General features: G+C 36.7%; 1 protein-coding gene across 2 annotated transcripts in view; it reads right to left on the bottom strand.

Annotated features, from left to right (window-relative positions):
- TAFA2 (TAFA chemokine like family member 2) overlaps positions 1 to 24,398 on the bottom strand; it is a 541,685-nt gene that overhangs the window by 28,449 nt on the left and 488,838 nt on the right. For both annotated transcript variants that reach the window (XM_066369326.1, XM_066369327.1), the window contains 2 exons: positions 12,342 to 12,494; positions 11,198 to 11,322 (listed from right to left, as the gene is read on the bottom strand). In XM_066369326.1, the coding sequence (XP_066225423.1) occupies positions 11,198 to 11,322; positions 12,342 to 12,494 (278 nt within the window). The remainder of the gene's footprint in view (positions 1 to 11,197; positions 11,323 to 12,341; positions 12,495 to 24,398) is intronic.

Raw genomic sequence — 24,398 nt, 5'->3', positions numbered from 1 at the left:
TATCGAGAGTTGCATTTTTCTCTATGAATAGTTAGTTCATCATTAGGAAACTAGTCTAGTTGAGAAATTATTTTATTGGATATTTGTTTTCTTATGGTAGTACAATATCAGATAAAAAGTGAAAAACAATTCAGTTGAATCTTGACATCACAGAACATCATACTTTGTCACTATATACTGGAGAAAAATTATTGAATTTCCTTTGAAAAGCATCAAATCTTCTATTCATGAGTTTTAGGAGGATGAAGGGTTATGTAATATTAAACTGTTAATGTTGTCCTCATGGTATCTGAGCAAACCTCTGTGCTACCACACATGCGCATGGTAATGATTTACTGACTTTCTATCCATTAACTGTGAGCTCTTGAACAATAAAGTGTCATGAATTTTCAAAATCTGAATCCCTGAAGTCTACTTCATTATCAGGCATTTAAATGAATAGCAGATCTTCAATTTCTCTGTATAGAGAGAATGAACAAATAAATGGACAAGATTCCCTTGAACAGAATTGTTAATTCTGTTAAATAGATTTATATTTATTCTTATTTTTAAAATGTTTTCAACACTGCATTCTATGTTAAATAGATGCTTAGTCTACAGTGTTATAAGAATCTGATAATAGTGAATATCATGCTAACTAATCATGAACATCCACTGTCTTGAAAATATCCTGTTCAGAAAGAGGCTAAGAAGCCACATAATCTGTTTATAGTTTCCATATTTTCGTATCAATTGACAGACCCGGCTCCCTAGAACTTGTTCTGTTTTCTTAGATGCTGGTCTCTCTTGGTTTTCCCATCTCTCTGTCCACACTGCATGTTCCTTAGTCGATATTGGCTGTTAAAATGTCTTTGATTCTCCCTTTTAATACATTCCTTCTGAGAAAGCCTTCTCAATTATTTCAACACCATCTAGGGGAAAACTATTCTCAGGCTTCTATCTTGATCTCTAGGGCAACATATCAAACTATTTATTTCATATCCACATCAGTTAATAAATACCACCAAACAGGTCAAGCCAGAAATATTAATCTTTCTGGAATTTTTTCTTTCATTCAGTTTTCATATTTAATTACCAAGCCCTATTTGATTCTACCTCCTAGCCTTCCACACCTCCATTAAATCACTTTCCTGAGTTCAGGCCCCTCATCTTATACTTCCCTAAATTCTCAGCAATTGACACATTGTATCCAAATATACTTTCTAAAGTACAAATCAGACCCTTCTCTTCTATTTAGGATTCTTCAATTTTCTACCATTGCTTAGCAAATAACATCCAAATATTTTAGCTTGGCATTTAAAGGGTTATCATGATATAAGCTCAGCCCACCATGAATGCCCTTCCAGGAATTCCCCATCAACCCAGCTCCCTCATACAGATGAAGCTGCCCCATGAATAAGCCATGATCTAGTACACTTCCATGCCTTTACATAGGCTGTTCTGTTGGGGGAGGGGTTGTTATGTGTGTGGTAAAGTGCACTAGTCAACTCTGAATGTCTGCACATCCTTTAAGACATAGATTAATGATGTCCAGAGGTGAAAAACTTACTATTTTCCAAGGCATCCCATTCAACACCATCTAGAGCTGAGAAGAAGAGATATAAAATTCAGCTTTAACTGTATTCCTATAGCCACTCAGAATAAGTCAAATTTTTTCTTTTCCATGATATGTCTTCAAATAATCTAAAACATGATCTAAAACATGTTATCCTAGGGCTTCTATTATCTGAGGTAAATATCCACAAAGTCCTTTACATAAGCCTCCTTTCATCCAGCCCCCTCAGAGCTAATGTCCAGAAATGTGTTGGGTACTCCAGCTAAGGTCGACTGTTCTGGAGTGCACTCATCTCTGTGTTTGTATTAGTTATACCTCACCACTAGCTCTCCAGTATTCAGTGGTGGATTACCCAGCACGGAGCTGGGATTCCCTCTCATCCTAGACAGAGTTGGGAATTAGACCACAGGTCTGTTTCCTCCATGATCTCAACACAAATCATAAAGCATTTAGAATTCTGAGCTTGTGGGGAAATTTTATTTTGTTTCTCAACTCTGCACTCAAAAGAAAATAAAATTGGATTGCAACTCACTCATTAAGGGATTTAAATTGCACAGGAACTGTGTGTGGAGTAGAGGAGGGAAAGAGCCATGATGGAAGGCACACAAAGAGATCACTGTGTTTCAAACAGCAGGGCTGCCACCCAACATAGAAAGAGGAGTAGGCATGGAAGCCCCACTAGCGAGGTTCTTTGAACTTCCTGTTCCATTCTTTAAGTCCAATGAGGTGCTATTCCTCTTTTATTAAGGCTCCAAAAACAGATGGAAGTGCTGCCTCTCCCAGGAACACTTACTCTAAATAAATATGGAGTGCTTCAACATTAAAAATAAATCCCTGACAAAATTTTAACCCTCAGACCTTAAGGAAGAGGGATATTGTTCTCAGATGTTCATCCACAGGAGATAAACAGTAGCCTAAAGATGTACCTTATTGTTGCCAATGAAATCCTATGATGCCCAAACTAAACTGTTACAATATGTGAACATTCACCATTAATATATATATTAGAAGCATAATATTCAGAGTAACACCAATAAATAAACACCTGGATCAAATACTACACAAGCATTTAAATGTTACTGGAACTTCCAAACACTTCTATATTGCTTATCAATATAGGCCAAGTCTTAGAAATACAGCCCTGATGATACATTTTTTAAAAAGTCTTTGCATGAATATCCAATAATTTTAAGCAAATACCAACGAAAACAGTTTGGGTTCTATTGTATAATACATAGTTAATAAGGTAAGCAGCTGTTAAATTTAAAATACCCAGTTTAAAGAGTTACTTTTGCTAGTGCTACTTCCTGGACACCTAACATAATGTCCTACGTACCTTTGGACTCAATATCTACTTGAGGGTAAAAATATCTTCAACTTACTAATTCATTTCTGTTCACATCTCTTTATAACCTACTTATTATTATAGTAATTATACAGTTATTTCATTGCTTTCTCTTCAAATGTCCACATCATTTCAGATTTTGAGTCTTTTCTAATATGAATTTCATTCAAGGGCTGCATTTCTTGTTACCATAGTAAAAAAGAAAAAATTACCTACTTTTCATCATTAACATCAAATTCAAGATGTTATACCATATTTAAGCTTCCATTAAGCCCAATGACCTAGAATTAGTGGACATTAACATAAAACATACAACATGCTATTCCCACAGTTAGCCCCAGCTCATCTAATGGCAACTTCCTCCTTCTATTTCCTCAGGGCAGACATTTAAGTCAGTTGTCAAATGCCCCATATTACCTTTCTGACCTAAGCTCAGCCACTTGCTTTGTTCACTCCAGCCACACTAGCATCACTGCTATCCCTTGAATATCATATTCCCGGGCATCTCCCATCTCAGGCACTTTTACTATTCCTCCCTTCACCTGTCCTCCAGAGAGCCCTGTGGCTCCTCCCCTCATCTCTGTCAAGCCCTAAATTAATTTGCAAGCTTCCTTGCTCAGAACTCCCCCCTTTCCCTTCCCAGCTTTACTTTTTCCCATAGCATCTACCGCCACTGGTCATACAATTATTTTTTGTCTCTCCCTGTTTGGTAGGTAGAATTCTAAAGATATACTCCCAGATATATGTCCCCTGTTCAAACAAACACTAATCTAAGCACTGCTGTGAAGGTACTGTGTAATGTAATTACAGTTGTTAATCAGCTGACCTTAAAATAGGGAGATCATCCTATATGATCTGGGTGGAACCAATGTAATCACCTGAGCCCTTAAAAGTAGAAGAGTAAGGCAGAGGAGAGATGGGGAATGGGCCATCAGAGAGATTCAAAGTGTGAGAAAGACTCAACATGCCATGGCTGGTTCGGAGATGGAGGGGGCAACGTGACAAAGCAGGCAGGCGTTCTGAAGAAGGGAGAGTCTGCCCCAGAGGACAGCCACTGGGGGAGTAGGAACCTCATTCCCACATTCAACAGGGAACCTAATCCTGCCAATCACCTGAGGGAAACTGAAAGCAGATTCACCCCCTGCCACCTCCCCACACACACACAGACCCTTGAGTTCAGACACGTGAAATACAGAGCAGAGAAATAGCTGGCTGTGCCTGTATGTCTGACCTACAGATCAGAAATAATTTTAAGTCACTAAATTTGTGCTAAGTCACTAAAGTCACAGCAACAGAAAACTGATACACCCTCTCAGAATACAGCCTTATCAGGACAGGGGCTCTTATCTGTTTCTATGCGCTGAGCTCAAGAACCTGAGCTAGCAGCTGGCGATCATAAACACTCAGACACGTGCGGAATTAACATATGTATTTATATATAGGACATACATTCTTTTACATGAAATCTATGCTTTACAAGATCTTATGACATTTTTGCTCCAAAATATTTAATTAACATTAAAATGTAAAAGGTAAGTTGATTTAAAAACTGTCTATTCTGTACTTTGTAATTCTGCAAATTAGTGGTGTGCCATAGCGTGCATAGAACAGACACAGGAAGCGATCACATACCACTTCCTAAAGTAGTGATTTTCAAAGTGCATCTTGTAACATACTGGCAGGTCATAAAATCAATTTATAGGTTGAGATAGGAAAGATGGAAGGAAATAGAAACCAAACATCAGAACTTTAATTTTACTGTGGTGTGTATAACTGTCTGGAGATATATTTGTTGTCTGTATGCTAGATTACAACTTAAGATGTGCTTCTTACAATAGGTACCATACAAATAATTTGAAAATCAGAGTTCTAAAGGTCCAACATGCTCTGTGCTGTGGATTAGGGTGCAATTTAGGGCCTGACCTGAGGTGAGATAAAGACAAATGAATGGTGGAATGTCTCTGTTAAGAATGGCTTGTGAAGAAAAAAGTACACTATTCTAAGTTTATAATTAAATTTGTAAGGTTAGGAAGAACACTATGATTAAAGAAGTCACACCAATTGCACCACCTTAAAGTGAGGAAATGGACCTTCTGCCTCCTCCTATGTTCTTCCTTGGCCCTGAGCCTGAAATAGCAACTGTAAGCACCATCAACAGAGTACAGTCACTGAGTCTTGGTATACAATCAGGCAATATCTGGAAGAAGATGGCTTAGGCTTGAATCAGCAAATCATCATAGGACAGGGAAAGGACTAGAAACTCAGTGCTTATCTATCGTCTGAGATTAGCCAGTTTTTAGTGTCACATAGACTTAGCTGAGAAGGAAGTTAGAAATACTCTTAGCACATGGAACCAAAAAATGAATGTTGGTTAGAAGAACATAAAATTAAATCTAGCTGAACATCCTCATTTTTTCGGGCACAGATGAAGAAGATAAACTAAATGATTATGCTATCCCCACTGATCAAATATTGCTCTTGACATATTTACCAGTGATTCCAATGTGTATTGTAAGTGCACTGTATAAAGATGAAGATGAAGAGAATAACACAACTGTACACTTACTTATTCTTCCACTCATGGGCATACTGCTGAGGGGCAGAGATCATGCCATATATCTTTGTACTCTTGTTAGTGCTTATGGTGGCTAGGGAAATTAAATAAGATAATATCTGAAATATCAGAGTTCACAGCACCCTGTAAGAGCTATGTAAATGCTCTCATATTTGTTTTTGTAGCTTTGGTTTTAAAAAACGTTCATGCACAGGAACTTTTAATATCTTATTATTTTCATTGCATTATAGAACAAAATAAAAACATTTCATGTCCTTAAAATCCATTTATATTTGAACAGACATTCAAAAATTACAGAATTTGCTTAAGGCATTTTAAATAAATGAGACAAGATGAAAGAATTCTAACTAGTTAAAAATTACCCAGAAAAAAAAGAAAGAAAAAAAAAATTACCCAGAAAATTTTTCTTCAACATAGGAAAAGCAAAGAGACATAGGATTTATGATTCATAAAAACTATTGTTTTAATTTTAATTTTTGTTTATTTATTTTTTAGGTGAGAGGAGGGGAGATAGTGAGGAAGACTCCCGTATATGCCCTGAACTGGGATCCACCCAGCAACCCCTGCCTGGGGCCGATGCTCAAACCAACCGAGCTATCCTCAGTGCCTGGCACCACTCTGGAACAAATAGAGCCACTGGCTACTGGAGGGGAAGAGAGAGAAAAGGGGGAGTGGGAAGGAAAGGGAAGCAGATCATTGTTTCTCCCATGGACCCTGAACAGAATTGAACCCAAGACATCTGCACACTGAGCCAACACTCTATCCACTGAGCCACTAGCCAGGGCCCAAAAATAATATTTCTAATGAAGATATAAAATCTTATATAATATGAAGTTAAGTTCACTTTATTTTAAGTAAGAATCAGACATAAGAGTTGCACCACTGAAATTTAAAGTCCACGCCAATGGCCAAAGAGCTATAAATGCTAAAAGCAGAAGGTAACTTCCTTTAGGAGATGTTTCCCAAAAAATATCACATTAAAAGAAATGAATTACAGTCTGTTTTTCCTGAGGATTATAACAATGTTATCAAAGATTTCTTTTCTTTAAGTCTTCCAAGCTCCATAGCACCTTTCTCCCCTGCTTCTTCAATATTATATAATTAGCATGTAGATATGTGCTCTTTCCCACTTGAAAGACTCTTGCTTTATTAATGACTCTTTGAAAAGTTCTTTATTATTTATCTTTAAAGTAAGTTTGAAATCAAAAGGAATTTATGACTTTAATTTTATTTTCAACTTAGGAGTTTTTAAAAGTAATTCAATAGATGGCTAAGAATATCATAGAAGTTTCCACCTTTAAAGTGAGAAGAAATAGGGTTTGGGAAACAAACATTCATCCTCCTTTCTCTACAGATTACATGTTTGAGATTTTGAAAAACATGTTGCAAAATATTAATGTCTGTTGCCTTTTTTAGAAAATGGGTCAGAACAATAAGCTTCCTGAGTCCAGTGCAAAGACAGAAGGAGGATCTAACGCACATTTATAGTAGTAAGTACACTGTAAGTTCCAAATTAGTCTTAAATGAGGAGTTCACCCAGCCTCGGAACTGCAGTCAGCTCTCGAAGGTACCACATGTCTCTTCGGAAGCCAAGCAAACCTCATTGCTGTTTTTGGCTGAATGCTTTTTCTAACATTAGGTTTACCAGAGCACTCCAGACTGGATATGGGCAATTATAAGGTAGGGTATACGTTATTGCAAATTTTAATAATTTCTTGGGCCACTTTGCATGCAGTGATAAACCCATAAACCCAACATATCATGCATAAGAAACACAAATGCCTTTTAGCTGGGTCTGGTATACGTTATTGCAAATTTTAATAATTTCTTGGGCCACTTTGCATGCAGTGATAAACCCATAAACCCAACATATCATGCATAAGAAACACAAATGCCTTTTAGCTGGGTCTGGTCCCTGCTGAGTCTGTCCGCTGGCTATGTTATTTGTGGAGCTGGTTAAGTGGTTCTGTGGTGTGGCCTGAAGCCAGCCACCTGATGTGTTGACTTTCCAAATTCTGAGGAGGGGATCCAACTCAGGCCAAGTTAAGTTGCCATTTGTGCACAGCTTGGGGCCACCTGGTAGGAGCTACCAAGTGACCTACTGTTGGTTGCTGCTTGGAAGAGGCTGTGCTGTGAGCTGAGGATGGCTGCCACTTGTGCTGGGCCTGGGATACTTAGGTAGTCACCCTGTAGCTAGCCACCACTTGTGTTGGACTTGTGGCCACTTAGTTAAAGGTAAGTTCCAAGCCAACACTGGCTACAGCTTGTATCAGACTTGGGCTGCTTAGCAAGGGGTAGAGGATGCGCTGAGGTTGGTGGCTGCTTGTCTGGGGCTTGTGGACCTTTGAGAAGAGTCGGTAACATGCACCAAGTCAGGTTGTTCCCCTGCAAAAGCCACTGGAAGTAGCTTGAGCCAGCCATGTTAGTTGGGTGGAGCAGAGTCTCAAGGAGTTATTCTAGCAGGAGAACATAGTAGTCATGTTATGGAGAGTGCATATTTGGCACTTGAAGGGTTATTTGGGGGAGGGCTCAACCAAACAGCAATGGTGCCTTCTGGCGCTTTAGTCCCTCGAGAGAGCTGCCCCAATCCCTGCTCCCTCCAGTTCTTATCCTGAAGCTAGTCATTTCAGTTCCTCCCCACCTGTCACTGGCACGTTTTAAGCGAGTTCATGTGGTGACCCCTCAAGAGTAATGCCTGGGACTCTAGCAGCCCTCCGTCTTACTCAGATACAATCCCTGCTTATTTTCATAGCCAGTTGTTATGGGGATCCCAGTGTGAGGCTGGGACCCTGCGCTCACCATGGTGACCTCCACAGCTGAGATATCTCTCCCAGTTCTTAATTTCACACCATGGGCATAGTACCTGCTCATTCCATGTCTAATTGGGGCTTCTTCTTTATATCCTCAGTTTTGGGACTTCTGTTCACCTAGTCTCCAAGTGGTTCTCAATGATGACTGCTCTATAATTTAGTTGTAATTTTGATGTAGAGGAGGAAGCAAGCACAGCCTTTATTTACTCCACCATCTTGACTGGAAGTTCCTCAAAACTTTGCTTCTCTATCACCTCACGGGGTTTTTCCAGGTTGTTTTGTGAGCTAAACTAACATTCACAATTGTACATTTTTTTTGCCTGGGCATTTGGAATGCCACACTGTTCCTTTAGTCAAAAATGTCTAAGTGGCTTCATTTTCACTAGCAGTCCTTTTCTTGTAAACTAGAGAAAAGGACAATAATTTACTTTGACTGTACTTAAGAATCTCCTTCTTTCAAGCCCTCTTGTCTTCTCTTATATGTGATGGTTTTTCCTTTGTAAATGAGACTCTCAGAATTGGTAGAAATCTTAAAAGTAATTTAATCCAAACATCTATTGTTGCATGAAGCCTCTCTATAATATCTTCAGTGAGGTCCTCCATTATCAGCTGCACTTCAGGATAAAAGGAGTGAACAAAAAATTAGGAAGTGTAACCTACTACATGTGGCATAATACCTTATAACTAAAATAAACTAGAGGACCTAGATGTGGTCTTTGAGAACTCATGAGTTCTCAGTCTCTTCTCCATCTAGTTTCACATTATGAAATATCTGACCATTCAGAATATGACCCAAGAGGGAGGGAAGCAACACTTGTAAAACAATTTACTATGAGAATTTAGATCACATCATCTTAATCTAAACTTTTCATTTCAATGATCAAAAATGGTAATTGTTAAAGGTCTACCTCATAGGAAAATAACTATGGGCATCTTTTATGACCGACTTAATAAGGTAAATTATCTGATACAAAGTCCAGGTTAAAAGGTTAGGTCTGGAATGAGACTGAGTGGTTTGAACCTCGCTTCTGCATTAACTACCTAGACCAGTGGTCCCCAACCTTTGTTGGGCCATGGACCAGTTTAATGTCAGAAAATATTTTCATGGATCGGCCTTTAGGGTGGGATGGATAAATGCACAAAATAAAATTATGCAACCGGCGTAAAAACTGTGGTATTTTTAAATATAATTGTAGAACTTAGGAGACAAGCATCAAGAGTGAGTCTTAGATGGATGTAACAGAGGGAATCTGGTCATTTTTTAAAAATAAAACATCGTTCAGACTTAAATATAAATAGAACAGAAATAATGTAAGTTATTTATTCTTTCTCTGAGGACTGGTACCAAATGGCCCACGGACCGGTACTGGATCGCAGCCCGGGGGTTGGGGACCACTGACCTAGATGATGTTGGAAAGTCACTTAACATTTTGAAGTTTTGGTTTACTTATCTGCAAAAAGAAGACTATCTTTTTCACTGAGCTATTAAGAGGATTAAATGAGCTAATTCATGAAGCACTCTCTTCAGTATGTGACATATGTTTTAAGTATACAATAAACGTTAGCTTCTTCATGTTCACTAAAGTAATAAAAGCATGATATTATATATAGACAACTCACTATTATTTAAAATATTGTTTTAGAATCTCAAACCTTCAGTGAATTTCCACGAGTGTTATTTTGGACTAAGATTCATAGTATTAGGAAAAATATTTTCATGTTATAAATAGCTTATAAAGAAGTTTTATATAGCCAGAATGTTTTTAATAAATCAATATGAATTATACCATATGCTAAATAACTAAATAATATAGTAGTTTTAATAACTGATCATGTACTCTGTGGATTTTGGAAGAGTGTGCCAGAATCTAGTCAAGTTAGAGTCATGAATAAACTGACAAAAAGGTATTATTTATGATTTGGAAAATTGGTTACTTTTGTGTCTGAACACTCATTACTTGGTAGACTGACTGAATTATGTATATATCTGATGGGATTATAAAATAATCCTCTGGAATAAGTCCAAGAAAGGTTTTTAAAAATTGCTATTGTCAAACAATATAAATTAACTGGTATCTGGTTTTATGTTACTTTTTTTTTTTTTATAAAACATCCCCTTATACCATTATTCTGTTTTAGTACTCAAGTATTCAATTCTAATCAATTGCCAGAGCAAAAAAGCAAAACAAGACAGAACTTTCACTAGCTGATTCTACAAAGAAAAGAAAAGTCTGTCAAATGAAAATATCCATTCAGCTAATTAGGAAATTAAAGAATAATGTTTTCACTTTTCTCCCATTTTTCAGAAGTCAGTCATTGCAAGCTGAAATACCTCATTGCCTAAATATAATCTTTTAATATTGACTCCTAAAATATACCATGCCAACTTGAGCACTTAACAAATTATTTATGGTAAGATCAATTAAATAGGCCCATTTCAAGATTGACATTTTTATTAGAAAACTATCGATCCAGAAATCAGGGAGATCAAAATAATTACTTTCATAAAAATGAAAGAATCTTGATTGGCAAATTTTATTGAGTCATATATATAACAAAATCTTTTTTTTCTTTTTGAGAATCTATTCAGATTATTATCCATGAGAAGAAGAAGGGATTGAGGTCACCCCCAGCATTTTTAATATGCAGCCTTGTGGTGTTTCACATATCAGTATCTCATGAAGGAACAGCGTTTACTTGATAACATGAAAGTTGATGGCAATCTATAGATGTTATTCTCAATGAAGTTACCATGTGCTATGAAAAAGATGAATTAGGGAGAAAATGGGGAAAATATACTATGGAAAATTATATTCTCATTCAATAACCACAATTTAAAGATGTCACTGCACACTCTCCATGCTTTCTTAGTTCAGAGACATTTTGCTTTTCCAAGCTGGCTGTCCACTTACCCTAGTTGTTTTCACTTTATTCCCAGAGGAACAGCTCCATCCTTTCCGATCCGGAAGAACTTTACATTCCTCTCCCTCAAGACATGGCTGCATGTGACACCACCACTTCTGTTCCACTATTGAAGCTACAGGGTATACAAAAATTGATTCAATGTTTTCTATTCAGGTGCATTCATTCCCTGAGTGCATATTTAAAGAAAAACAAAGCCACTAATTTTTCCCACCACTGGACAGACTGGGTTGTGAGGCCTGCTTCCTTTTTTCTCTAAGATGGATAAATCTGCATTTTCTGAGAACAATTATTTTAATTTTAAATTTTACTTTATTGTTATAAAAACACTTTACATAAGATCTACCCTCTTAAGTTTTAAATGTACAATACTGTAGTGTGAACTATAAGCATGTTGTTGAAGGATTTTTCATGAAAACTAATATATTTGAAAGAAACTATGAGTATGTAGGCATGCACTGACTTACATAAACATAAAAAATAATATTTAACCAATTTAGAGTAGATATTATAAAATAAATGTTATATTTCCCACAGTAGGCTGAAAATCAAGAAGGCATTAGATTAAAGCAATTTTTTTTTTACTGTGGGCAGTAACCATCGTCACAAGAAATGATAACATGAACAATTAAATGATTTTTTATGGTAAAATCAATTAAATAATTCATATAAAGATTTATATCTTATTTTCATTAGGTGAACAGTCAAGTAATATTTTGATGCATCTTTATAATAAATGGATTTTATGGAAATCCACAACTAAACATATATATTATATATACTGTTTATTTTTTTATTCTTAAGAACTATCCATGGGTTTGGAAGTTTATATTATTTAATCATATGTTTTCATTTTTTCTTTCCCAATTAATTGATACACATACATCCTCAGCTGGCAAATCAGTATTTCATGTATTAAAGCAAGAAGCACATGGACTTGTTGGAACCTCATTATAATGCCTTTTGTTACTAAACTGCACAAGATCTTAGACATTCTTCCAAATAACCTCACGCCAACCACATGATTTATAGTGTAGTGCCTCAGAATTGACACCAATTAACAGCATTATAGTGGGTTCCGGTTCTAAGCAGTCCCCAGCTACACTACCACGATGAGCAATATAAAGGTCGCACCGTCCACGCAAGATGGAGCAGCTCGCGTGGTGCCTGCCACCTGCCCGGGGAAGCAGGAGCACTTGACAGTTTGTGACCGTTCTTCTATCTTGTTCTTATTACAGCATCTGTGGAGTGCCACCACCTCACAAGTGCCCGTTTTAACATGGTGAGCTGTACAAACAAAAACAAAAGATGAGACAACTTTGAGAAAGCTTTGGACACTTCCTCCCTCTTTTTAGTTAGAAATGCATTATATATAGCTCTATGAGGGACCTATCATGCATGAAACTAGAAATACAATGATGCTGACTCCATACGGCAGATTTCATTTTTTCCTCCCCAAATGTGGCAAGACCATTTCTGTCAGTAAATGCTTGGTAAAGCAGGAAAATTAATGACTATATTGAAATAATCTGTTAGGACAATCTAAAATATAGAGGCAATGTATGATGCCATCAAAAACATATTTATTTGCATGTGACTTCTTTTCACACCTTTTTGATCAACATGTTAAATTAAGATAAACCCCTGGAAAAGGTACACTACAATGTGGCTGAGGGGTGATATGAGGTTCTTCTGGGGTTGAGTGTAAAGTCAGGATGAATACCAGTTTTTAAGAAGTTATGATGAATGGGGAATCCCCCCTTATTTAGTGTTCATCTGCACAATTTCCCTGGAAATGAACTAAGTGTTTAATTCTTGAAAAGGCTTTTATTGTCCCAAAGTTTCCAGTCAGTTTCAGGACCCAAACATCAATTCTTCTCATTTTGCCTGAGGGAACAACTGCCACAAATGGCACCAAGTGCAGTCAGAACTTGGGTGGATTGACATCCAGCTCGAAACCCAATCCAGAACACTGTGAGGCTTCCTGCTCGTTTCATTCACCTTTCAGTAAGGCTACACAGGTGAAATGTGGGGGTGATTGAAATTTTTGGACCTGACTGATCACATTATGATAAGGTTCTAGTGTGCTGTCATCATTATTTTTTTTTAGTATTTCTTCCTCAAAGTATTAACCCTACTGTGAAATGATAAAGCAAAAGTTTTTGCTAAAAATAAAAATAGCTTAGAGTCAAACGTGTTGAAATCCTACACTTTCAGAAGTTTTAAGATCGTGATTGCCGTAAAAACAGAAATGAATGTCATAAACATATTGATGCCCATTGTAAATGAGATCAGCACATTATGCATTTATATTGTAATAATCTTCCTGTGAGAGATGAGGAACCAATGTGCAAGAAGTTAGGTTGAATAGTCTGTTTAGGTTTTTCTTGTGAAAGAGAGCAAATCACTCATATGGTCCACCTCATTCCTCAATGTGAGACCAAGAAACTCTGATATGACATATAGCTTTGACATGTAATAAAAGAACTTTCAAGAAGCAAAAACCATTTCCAAGGTCATGAAGATTTTTCTGCCACTGTGGACACAAATGAGGATTTTTCTGTGTTTGATTCAAACATAAAGCTATCTCTACAACAGCTAAAAACATAAGAGCCAGACTTCTGTTCCTATCCTCTCATGCTCTGGAAAGTACTTTTTAAGCTAAGGATGCTTCCATTTGTTTTAATTTATTGACTGTTTTGTATTATATAAGCCATTGTACTGCTTTCTACACTGTACTTGGTCACATTTTAATTGAGTCAGTACCACATGCCAGGCACGGTTCTGAGTCCTGGGGAAGCAGAAGTGAAGAAGAGAAACAAAGACGCTGCCTTCAAAGAGCTCGTATTCTTTTGTAGAAAACAGTTAGTACCTAAGTTAATGGATCCATAGGACCATATTAGATTTGTAAATGCCTTGAAGGAGACGCAGTATGTAATTTGAGGGTAATTGAGCAGGGAGAGAATGTATATTTTAGTAAGAGTCTCAAGGAAGACCTCTCTCAGAAGGTCCCAGAATGATGACTTGAGTAAGGAGAAAGGCATCCATTATGGAGCTCTAAGACAGAGAGAGCCCTCTAAAGAGAAGGAGCAGCAAGGACAAGGTGCTGACATGAGGCAGAGCATGGTATGCTCTCAGGGCAGCAAGAAGACCTGTATGGTTGAACAATTGAGAGGCAAAGGGAAATGTGTCAGAAATGTAGGAAGATCATGTAGGGGGTGCTATGCCACAGTAAGAGCAAGAAAGTCTTTGTGTAGAAATTGTATAATCTCATTCACACTTTAGAAGTTTGCTCAGGCTGCTTCTTAGAGAATAAATTGAAGGAAGCCAGAGTGGAAGCAGAAAAATTAATTATGAAGAGATTGCAGTAAGTGTAAATGATGAAACTTAGACTTGACTAAGAGCAGAATTGTGGAGAAGTAGCAGGTTAGGGATATTTCAGTAGAGTTGGTTTGACTTGCTAATGGATAGAATGTGAGCTGTGAGGGAGAAAGAAATTAGGGATTACTCCTAAATTTGTCCTGAGCAATTAGAGGTTGGTGGTGCTAGTAGATACAGAAGTCTTGGGGAAAGGAGAATTTTGCAAAAGGTGGGTTGAGCTATAATATCTGTAGTTTTCTATTGTTTGTGTTAAATGTGAGATCCTTATAAGACACTCAGAGATATAAATCAGGCAGCATCATTTAAGAAATAGGGCTTAAGGAAGAAGCAAACTCAAGAAATCTAAAACAATAGGTGTTATTTCAAGCCACAGACTGTACCAAATTACCATGGAAAGGTTTACAGACAAATGGATAAAGAAGTTGTGTTACATATTACAATGGAATAATCATAAAAAGAGTGAAATCTTACCTTTTGCAACAACATGGATGGACTTAGAGGGTATTACGTTAAGTGAAGTAAATCAGAAAGAAAAAAACAAATGGTGTATGAATAGACATATATGGAATTTAAAAACAAAATAAAGGAGTAAGCAAAACAGAAACTCATAGCTACAGAGGACAAATTAGTGGTGAAAAGATGAAGGGATTAAGAAGAACAAATTTGTTACAAAATAGTCACGGGATGTAAAGTGCAACATAGAGAATATAGTCAGTAATATTGTAATAACTATGTGTGCTGTCAGATGGGCACTAGACTTATTGGGGGATAATTTCATGAGGTACATAAATGTCTAATCACTAGGTGGCACAACTGAAATTAATAATATGTGTCAACTGTAACTGAAAAATAAACTAAAAATATAAAGAAGCTGGTGTGTAATTTACCGCATTTCCCCCTACCATCAGAAAGACCGATTATGTTCCTGATAGTGGAAACTATATCAAGCTGAGTCCCCAACTGAATGGGCATGGAACAGAGTCCCCACCAACCACAATGGACCTACGCATGAGAGATAACCCTTAAATCTTGACAGGTCTCTAAAATGTGGAGGTTGGTTGTTATTACTCCAAAACTTAGCTAACCTTGGCTGCACAGTACTGCTTTCAACTGCTTCCTAGATGGCGCAGTATATTCTGCCAGATATATTAGTTAGAGGATAATTCAGTTAAGTATGATATCTCAAAATCTGGATCATTCTACCTTATTTGAGTCAATGAAGAATAAATATTTTTTAAAAAGTTTAGATATCTATAAAATTCAATGGATTATAATGAATAATTCCACAATTGAATAATTACATTACCTAAGTTTCATATCTCAGAGCTCTAGTGAAGAAAGTGTGCTTCTTTCTTCTTTGAGAAGAAAGGAAGTAAAATGATGTCCATGTGTTATAACAAAGAGAAGGATAAGATAGGAACTGTACTGGGAGGACAGAGGCATGGCCCCCTGCAGAGAACACGGTACTAAGTATTAAGGGATTAATAATAAAGGTGCCCAGGGAGAGCAAGTCTGACAGACACAAGGCTTGCCTGCCCTGAACTTGCCCTTCCTTGCCTATGAATACAACTCAGACACACAGGTTTAGTCTTCTGGTGAGAAGTAGGATTTCGTGAAAACTCTCCCTCAGCCTTTGTTGTTCTTATTAAAACTGAAGTTGTAAAGCTTATTATGGGGGAATGAGAGAGTCAAAAGTAGGGAGAGTCCTGACAGTTCAGTATTACTTTATCTGTGCTGGCAGATATGCCAAATGAGATGATACCTCAAAAAGGAAAATGAATCTTCTAGCGGAATTTAGTTCTCCTAAGCATAGCATGTGTATATGTGTGTGTGTGTGTGTGTGTGTGTGTGTGTGTGTGTGTGTGTGTATGGCTTAATCTCTTATGATAACCACATTCTTGTGAACAAAGTCTAATTTTCCATGTAAACTGCTCAGTATGAGGTATGTGTTTAATAGAGTGTAAACAAACACTTTTTTATTTTTTATTTTTCTGAAGTTGGAATCGGGGAGGCAGTCAGACAGACACCCGCATGTGCCCGACCGGGATCCACCCGGCATGCCCACCAGGGGGTGATGCTCTGCCCATCTGGGGTGTTGCTCTGTTGCAACCAGGGCCATTCTAGTGCCTGAGGCAGAGGCCATGGAGCCATCCTCAACACCCAGGCAAACTTTGCTCCAATGGAGCCTTGGCTGCGGGAGGGGAAGAGAAAGACAGAGAGGAAGGAGAAGGGGAGGGGTGGAGAAGCAGATGGGTGCTTCTCCTGTGTGCCCTGGCCGGGAATCAAACCCAGGACTCCTGCATGCCAGGCTGACGCTCTACCACTGAGCCAACCAGCCAGGGCCTAAACAAATACTTTTATGAAGGTAAAACTAATTCCTGTGGTTTTCTCTTAAAAGGTTAATGAGACTGTAAGAAATTCAAGCAGTTACTAGAATTCTCTATAGACAGATTCAGACAGAGCTCATGATATACTAACCTAATCAAACATCAGGGCCTTCCAAATTAACAAAATAGACTTCACAGATAATCAGGTAGTATCATAATAAAATGATGCAAGATAACCCGGAGAAGAGTTAAATGAGAAAAGAACAAACACATTTTTATTTTTTATGTCAGAATTTCCAAGTTGAAAAAAAACAAAACCTTTTTGTTATTCTGCTATTTTTCCTTCTCTGGATGTGATGCAAAAACACAAATTTGCCACCTCCAATTTTGTGAAATGACACAAGACAAACCAGTTTAATTCTTATAAAAATAGGGATAAAAAGTCTTACCCATCTCTAATGGTGCCTTCCGAGCTTATTACCTTTATATTTTATTTCAGCAATAGGATCATTGGCCCTAGAATGCCCCAGAAACATGGCCTTAAGTAACTGCCACCTAAATCATATCTTAAGATTCCTAAATGGTTTGCAAACCTGTTATGACTCATATTCTGGCATGAAGTCCTATAAGCCATTTTTTCCAACTGCTTTTTTGTTTCTAAATGCTTTTTTACCTATTAATAGGAACTCCTAAGGGGGCAAAATCTAAATTAAATACCATGTAATTTGTAAGCATGCATAGATTTTTTAACATCACACATACACATAATTTTATGTATACATATGTTTATATATATTAATATGGTCATATTTTACTCATCACCTGTGAACCAACTATAAATACATAGTTATGAAAAATGGGTTGATGATAGAAAATGTGTGCAAATCCATTAACCTTGAGTAGAAGTTCCAGATCATAGGTTAATAAGAGCATAAGTTATACATATCACATTCTGTATGTAAGAACAATTCATTCACTCTGGAAACAATTTATGGAATATCTATCAGTGATTGTTAACATTTACTAAATTTTCACTGTATGCCAAGCATTACTCCATTTTATTATCACAGCAACCATTACAAGGGAAACTATAATTATCCCCAACTTACAGATGCAGAAAGTGAACCACAGAAATGTTAAGTAGCTTGCCCAAGGTACTATAGCTAGTAAAAGACAAAACCAGAGATGAAAGTCCAAGCATAGTTTGCTTTCAGAAACTATGACCTTAAACACTATGGTCTAGTTCCTGTTCTACAGAGCTCCACATGTGCAACACACTACAGTTCCAGATGATGTGGAAAAATGCAGGAAGTATATCACTGTCCCCACATGCACTGCTTGGTAGCCTGGAAAAGACATGGGCTCTGGAAATGACTACCTCAGTCTTGGCATATTTTCACCTTTACTAGACTGAGTAAACATTTAAACAAGTCTATTCATCTTCAAAGAACTGGTTTCTTCATGTCTAAAAGGCTCTATAGAGTCCTTTCAAAGATTAATGAGACAGTATACGTGAAATTATTTTTCAATTGTTTAGCAACTTCCTTGTTAATTATCTTAATTTTTACTTTTAATCAGTGAAAATCAAAATAATGCATTATATATAAACTACAAAGGCAGCTGTTAGGAAAAGTTATCTCGATTTTATAAAAGTTCTAATTTTCAAAAAATCTATATATACTTGTATTGACACGATAGGTGTAAAGAAAAATTAAATCTGATACTTAAGCTAGAGAGAGTAAATTTATCATTAAGTTATAAACTTGTACCTACCTGGTTTCCTCTCCATTGAATTTTAGTTTTTATTTCTACTGATTTGTTTATTGCTTCTGATATTTTGTCTTCATACACTTCTATTTAATAGTTTTACCCAAATTAACTAGCTCCCCATAGAGTCTGCATTTTACCTTCTAAGCAGAAATAAAGTGTCACCTACATGCACCAAAATAAGCATCTAAAATGCAAGTTAGTTAATGGATTTAGGTTGCTGTAAATCACTTTAAATGAAAAAAAATGTGCTGAAACAAAAACTTTCTGAGACAGCTAATTTCTCACTTTAATTCATTAGAATGAGAAACTAGGGCACAGTTTTAGACTTTCTGGTGAAGCAGTCTAATGAAAAGAAATGGTCATTTAAATAGCTCAATGAAATTTCAAAAATTTGCATAATTTATGGAGTCAGGATGATCAGGAAGGAAACAGCCAAGTACCAGTGACATTTTTACAAAACCTGTTTTTTGAAACTTCTCCAATTTTATACAGAAAAAATAAAATTATTGGGGAAAGACAGATAGATCACCACTAAAGAATAACTCTAATAACAGTACAGTCTCTATTAACAAAAGTAAACTCTCAACCAGAGGATATGCTCAGTCTATGTTAAGAGAAAAGGGCTGAACAGAAGATTTGATCTTGCAAGAATTTTGGATTTATTTCCCCTCAGTTAAACATGAACATCTTGTATATCCTCATTTTAAACAAGAATTGTATCAAATCCTTCCCTTTGGAAATTCGAACTAAAAGTCAGAATTGTCACATGGAAATGGGCATCTGCTCCCAAAGGTAACCTGACATTTGGAATCAGGTGACCTATGGAGCGTTCTGTGCACCTCATGGTGCTGAGAAATGGAGGTTTCAAAGGAAGCAGACAGGAGAGGGGCAAAGACAGATAACAGATAATTGGGTAGTCCCACCCGCTGCCTCGGTGTCTGCCCTTTGTGATGTCTTCCTGAAATATTTTAAACAATAAGTTTCAATGAACTCCCTTTTTTCCCTTGAGGAAACCCAATGATGTCTTTGTTCTTTAACACCCAAAACTGTGCTGATTATGTTATTTATCTTTTTTTTTTATAGAGACAGAGAGAGAAAGTCAGAGAGAGGGATAGATAGGGACAGACAGAGAGCAATGGAGAGAGATGAGAAGCATCAATCATCAGTTTTTCGTTGTGACACCTTAGTTATTCATTGATTGCTTTCTCATATGTGCCTTGACTGTGGGGCGACAGCAGACCGAGTAACCCCTTGCTTGAGCCAGCGACCTTGGGTCCAAGCTAGTGAGCTTTGCTCAAATCAGATGAGCCCACACTCAAGCTGGTGAACTCGGGGTCTCAAACCTGGGTCCTCCGCATCACAGTCTGATGCTCTATGCACTGTGCCACCGCCTGGTCAGGCTGTTATTTATCTTTTTTTAATTAAAGTTATAATGAACAAAAATTATTAGCAGGATTCTTTACCTGTACTTTTAAAAGAAAAAGGTGATGGACAAAGACTTAACTTGGGAAAGGGGGTGAACACACAATATAGTCTACAGATGATGTGCTGTAGGATAGGACACCTGTGTAATTATATTAACCAGTGTCACCCCAATAAAATTAATTTAAAACAAAGAGCAAGAGAAATTTCTACCGTCAAAGTACCCAGGAAATTCATAATCTAGCAGCCACACTTTCTACTTGAAACTCATAGTGAAAATTGACATTTCAAATGATGATATTAAGACTATTTCAAATTACTATGAAGGGAATATGGTTTTTAAAATGTTTCTAATGGCAAAAGGTAAAAGCAGAGTTCTTGAATAATCCCAATTATACACACAAAAAATGTGAACAGTCAGAATATCTCTAATTCCTACACTATATGAGTCACACTCTTCTTTAATGATTAATAATATTCCCATAAGTGTTTCTAGGAAAGGCAGCACAGCCAAGTGCTCCTAAAGAAAATAACAATGAGTAGAAAGATCAGTGAAAAGAAATTAGATATTTGGGCCCAAATGCATAGTTCTTTGTCCCTAAAGAGTATAATCTTGAGTAAGTCATTTACGTCTCTGGGTCTTTTTCCTTCTCTGCAAAATAAGAAATCAGACTAGTTTTGGAGTTAGTTGATTTAAAGATTACTTTCAATTCTAAAATTCTATGAGCATATAAAATGATTAAGTGTCATTATAAAGGGCACAATATATACTTCTCACAAAAATTAGGGGATATTTCAAAAATGAATATGAAGCAATAAAATATCCCCTAATTTTTGTGAACAGTATATTAGACCTATTAGAAAATAACAAAGTAAAACAGATTTCTAAATCACTTTAGACTAACAAATTAACTTCATTAAGTTTCTACACCAAATAAAAAACAGAAGGGAGTTTATGAAATTTATCTATATTCTGGTTATATTTCTTACCTGTATAAAGCCATGAATCTTAACTGCACAGTATAATATTAACTATAAAGTCAACCTACATCCTCATATTGTTTTATACATAAAACAGTTTAATTGCTGTTGATTCCATGAGAGAAATCAAGTACAAAAGATGGTTTTGCACAGTGGTTTGGGTGAGGATACTAAAGTTAGATAGTTTAGGTTCAAATCCCAGCTTTTAGAAGAGGGGTGCCTAACTTTCTCTCTCCTCCTAGACACACAACTAATATTTATTTTCTATTTTCCCTTGCATGGGACACATGGAATGTGGGCAGAAGTAAGTTATACTCTCTGAAGACTGAGCCTTTAAAAACCTCCTCCATCATCTACTCTCTCTTTCTTTGTAAGTTAGACGTCATCACCAAAGGTGACTGTTGGACAAATAAGTTTGTAAAATGTGATTTTTATGTTTGCTCACTTTGTTAAAAATGACGCTGCCCACATGAATAGTGCTGCCCAGGTGAAACTGCTAATTACCTTCCTGTTTGGGAAGGGGCTTTGTTATGCTAATGTGTGCTGGAGGAGGGGTCTTTGTGGGCCCAGGTAGTTTTTTAGAAAGAGGAAGAAGGGGAAGAGAAAGAAGAAGCCAAGATGAAAGGGAAGAAAAGAGAAGCCAGTTTTGCAGAGTAAGAAGTTATGTTGGCAGATGGGGAACAAGATGTGGCTAAGACTGGTGGGGGCCTTTGATTCTAGGAAAAACTGGATGATTCAGTGGCTTTGGGAGCCTTGAATGAAAAGAGAAGTGTTTTCCCTCTCTGTGTTTCTCACAGGCCAGGTGCGAGGCTAGAACAAAGGAATGGCCTACCATCTTCTGGCTCCGCTGTTTCTTTACCGTCTGCCTAAATCTAATGAGAACCTGCACGTGAATGGCCATGATGATGGTGGTGGCCCCTGGCCTTACAGTGACCTTGAAGAGCCACAATCAACGTGGGTCCCTGAATGACTGCATAGAGGAGAGATCTATTCCCCGACATTAATTGGTTTCATATGCACCAGAAATAAACTTAGGCTATGTTAAGCCAATGAGATTTCAAGGTGTTGTCTGTTAAAATAGCAAGTATTAAGTAATATGCAATAATATTCCTATTAATAGGCCTAGGAAGGAGTCAGGTACAGTTCAAATGCTCCTTATGGGAAATTGCACAGTGGGTAGATAAAGCAGTATATGGTCTGAATGTTTGTCTCCCCATTATTCACATGATAAAAACCTAGATCCCAAGGTGATGGTATTAAGAGAGAGGGTCATTAGGTTTAGTATCCTCATAAAAGAGGCCCCCAAGAGTATAAAATAGGCCCTCTTCTGCAATATGAGGACATAGCGTGAAGCCTGCACCCCAGAAGAGGACTCTCACTCAACTATGCTGGTACTCTGATCTTTAACTTCTAGCCACCAGAACTATGAGAAATAAATGTCTTTGTTTATAGCCACCCAATTATTAGTATTTTGTTATAGCAGCTCAAACGGACTAAGACATGCAAAAAACAACAAAGAATGTAATTTGAAAAAATTATTTTGCCACTGTTTGCTTCAGGTTCTCATCAGTAAAATAGAAATTATAATATCTATCATAAAGGGATGAAATGAGGATCAACTGAGTCAGCATTCGTAATGATGCTTATATTTGATAAAAAGTAAATATTAGCCATAATTATTATAGAGACTAAGAAAACTTTACTTAGACTCTTGAATTTATTTATATAACACAGACATTTAAGAGAGAATCATTGACTTTTAGAGACTTTAAATATAATAAAGTCCATACTGTAGTTGACTAATGTCATCCTATTAAACTTAGTTGTCAAAATAAAAATTTAAAATAATAATAATAAAGTCCCATTTCGCTATATTACAAAAAAAACCCTGATGGTTTGAAAGTATCTAGAATACTCACTAGTTCAAAATCACAGTTAAGAGTGTAGAAGATCCATAATTAGGTTCAGCTTCCTTAATTCTCAGTTCAAGGTCACTTTCATTACCTACTGCCACATCTCTCTGCTCACAAATTTCCCTCATTCTTCTTCCTGTTCATCTTGATTTCCCTCCCTTCTCTGAAACTTTACTTCTAACTTAGGCATTCTTACCATCTTTTCATGGCATAACCATGAGGGACCCCTGACTGGTCTTCCCACTTGCTAGCTTGTTCCCTTACACACATATAAATACACATTTTCTACCATGGTGGATTTTTCTACGATTAAGCCCAGGGTATAAAACCATTCTTAGCTCTTCATTATTCATAGAATAAATTTAAATCCTAGGCAGAGCCCAAGCATCCTTCCATCAGCGCATCTCTGACTTTTACAGCCTCACTTTCCTGTGTGTTCTGTTGCACCTACACTAGAGTCATATAAACTATTTTTAGAATCTTATTTCTTTGCTCAGACCACCTCTCTCTTTTTCTTGAATCTTTGCTTCAAATTTTACTCCCTAGGAAATATCTAGCCCATCTTTCAATTTCAAAACATTGCAATACCTACACTGTGAAGCTGTTAATCAGACCCTTGGGGAGACTGGACCCGTCTTCTCTCCTCTAATATTTTCTTTCTTTTTCTGCAATTCCTGTGATAGTTTTTTACATTTACTCCTTATTTCCCTCTGTTAAATTGTGAGGCCCAAATTCATGATTATTCATCTCTAACTCTACAGCTTGAGGTTACAATTTGAGATCTATAATAAAAAAATCAATATGCTTGATGAATAAATGAAAAAATAAACAGTTTACTATAAGAGTTGTCAAAAAAAATTTTCAAGTTCAGATTTAGATAAACTTACTGAAAATTAAAAATATATATATTTGACCTTATTAATTTTTGGATATGTGTGTACATGTATTGAATTTGCTCATTTGGAGAGGTAAGTATGGGTTTAGGAGGGGAGATACACTCAGTGAGCCCTGTATTGGTACATCAGAAGTCTTGGGTTCTGTTTCCAGTACTACCACAAATAGACTATTTAATCTTTGGTAAATTGGTTAATCTTCCTAAATCACAATTCATCATCTCTAAAATAAAAAAGTTGGACATATATGATAGGAGAACATTTAATATCATGTAACAAATAAAAAACATAATGTTAGCTAAAAGTATTTCAACCCATAGCATTTGTCCCATGAAATGAAAGTCTGATAGAATCAATGAAAGCCTATCTATCACAGAAGCAGTGTGACATTGTATTCTGACCCAGGGGATCTTGGTGTTGGTCAAGTATTGGTCAGGACAATTTTTGAAAAATCATTTTATCTGGACTTTAGTTTTCATCAACTACAAAATTAGAAGGATCTCA

Source organism: Saccopteryx leptura, chromosome 2, assembly GCF_036850995.1.
Source record: "Saccopteryx leptura isolate mSacLep1 chromosome 2, mSacLep1_pri_phased_curated, whole genome shotgun sequence".
Classification (NCBI taxonomy): Eukaryota; Metazoa; Chordata; class Mammalia; order Chiroptera; family Emballonuridae; genus Saccopteryx; species Saccopteryx leptura.
Note: the sequence above shows the minus strand (reverse complement) of the source record. Positions and strands in the feature narration are given on the sequence as shown.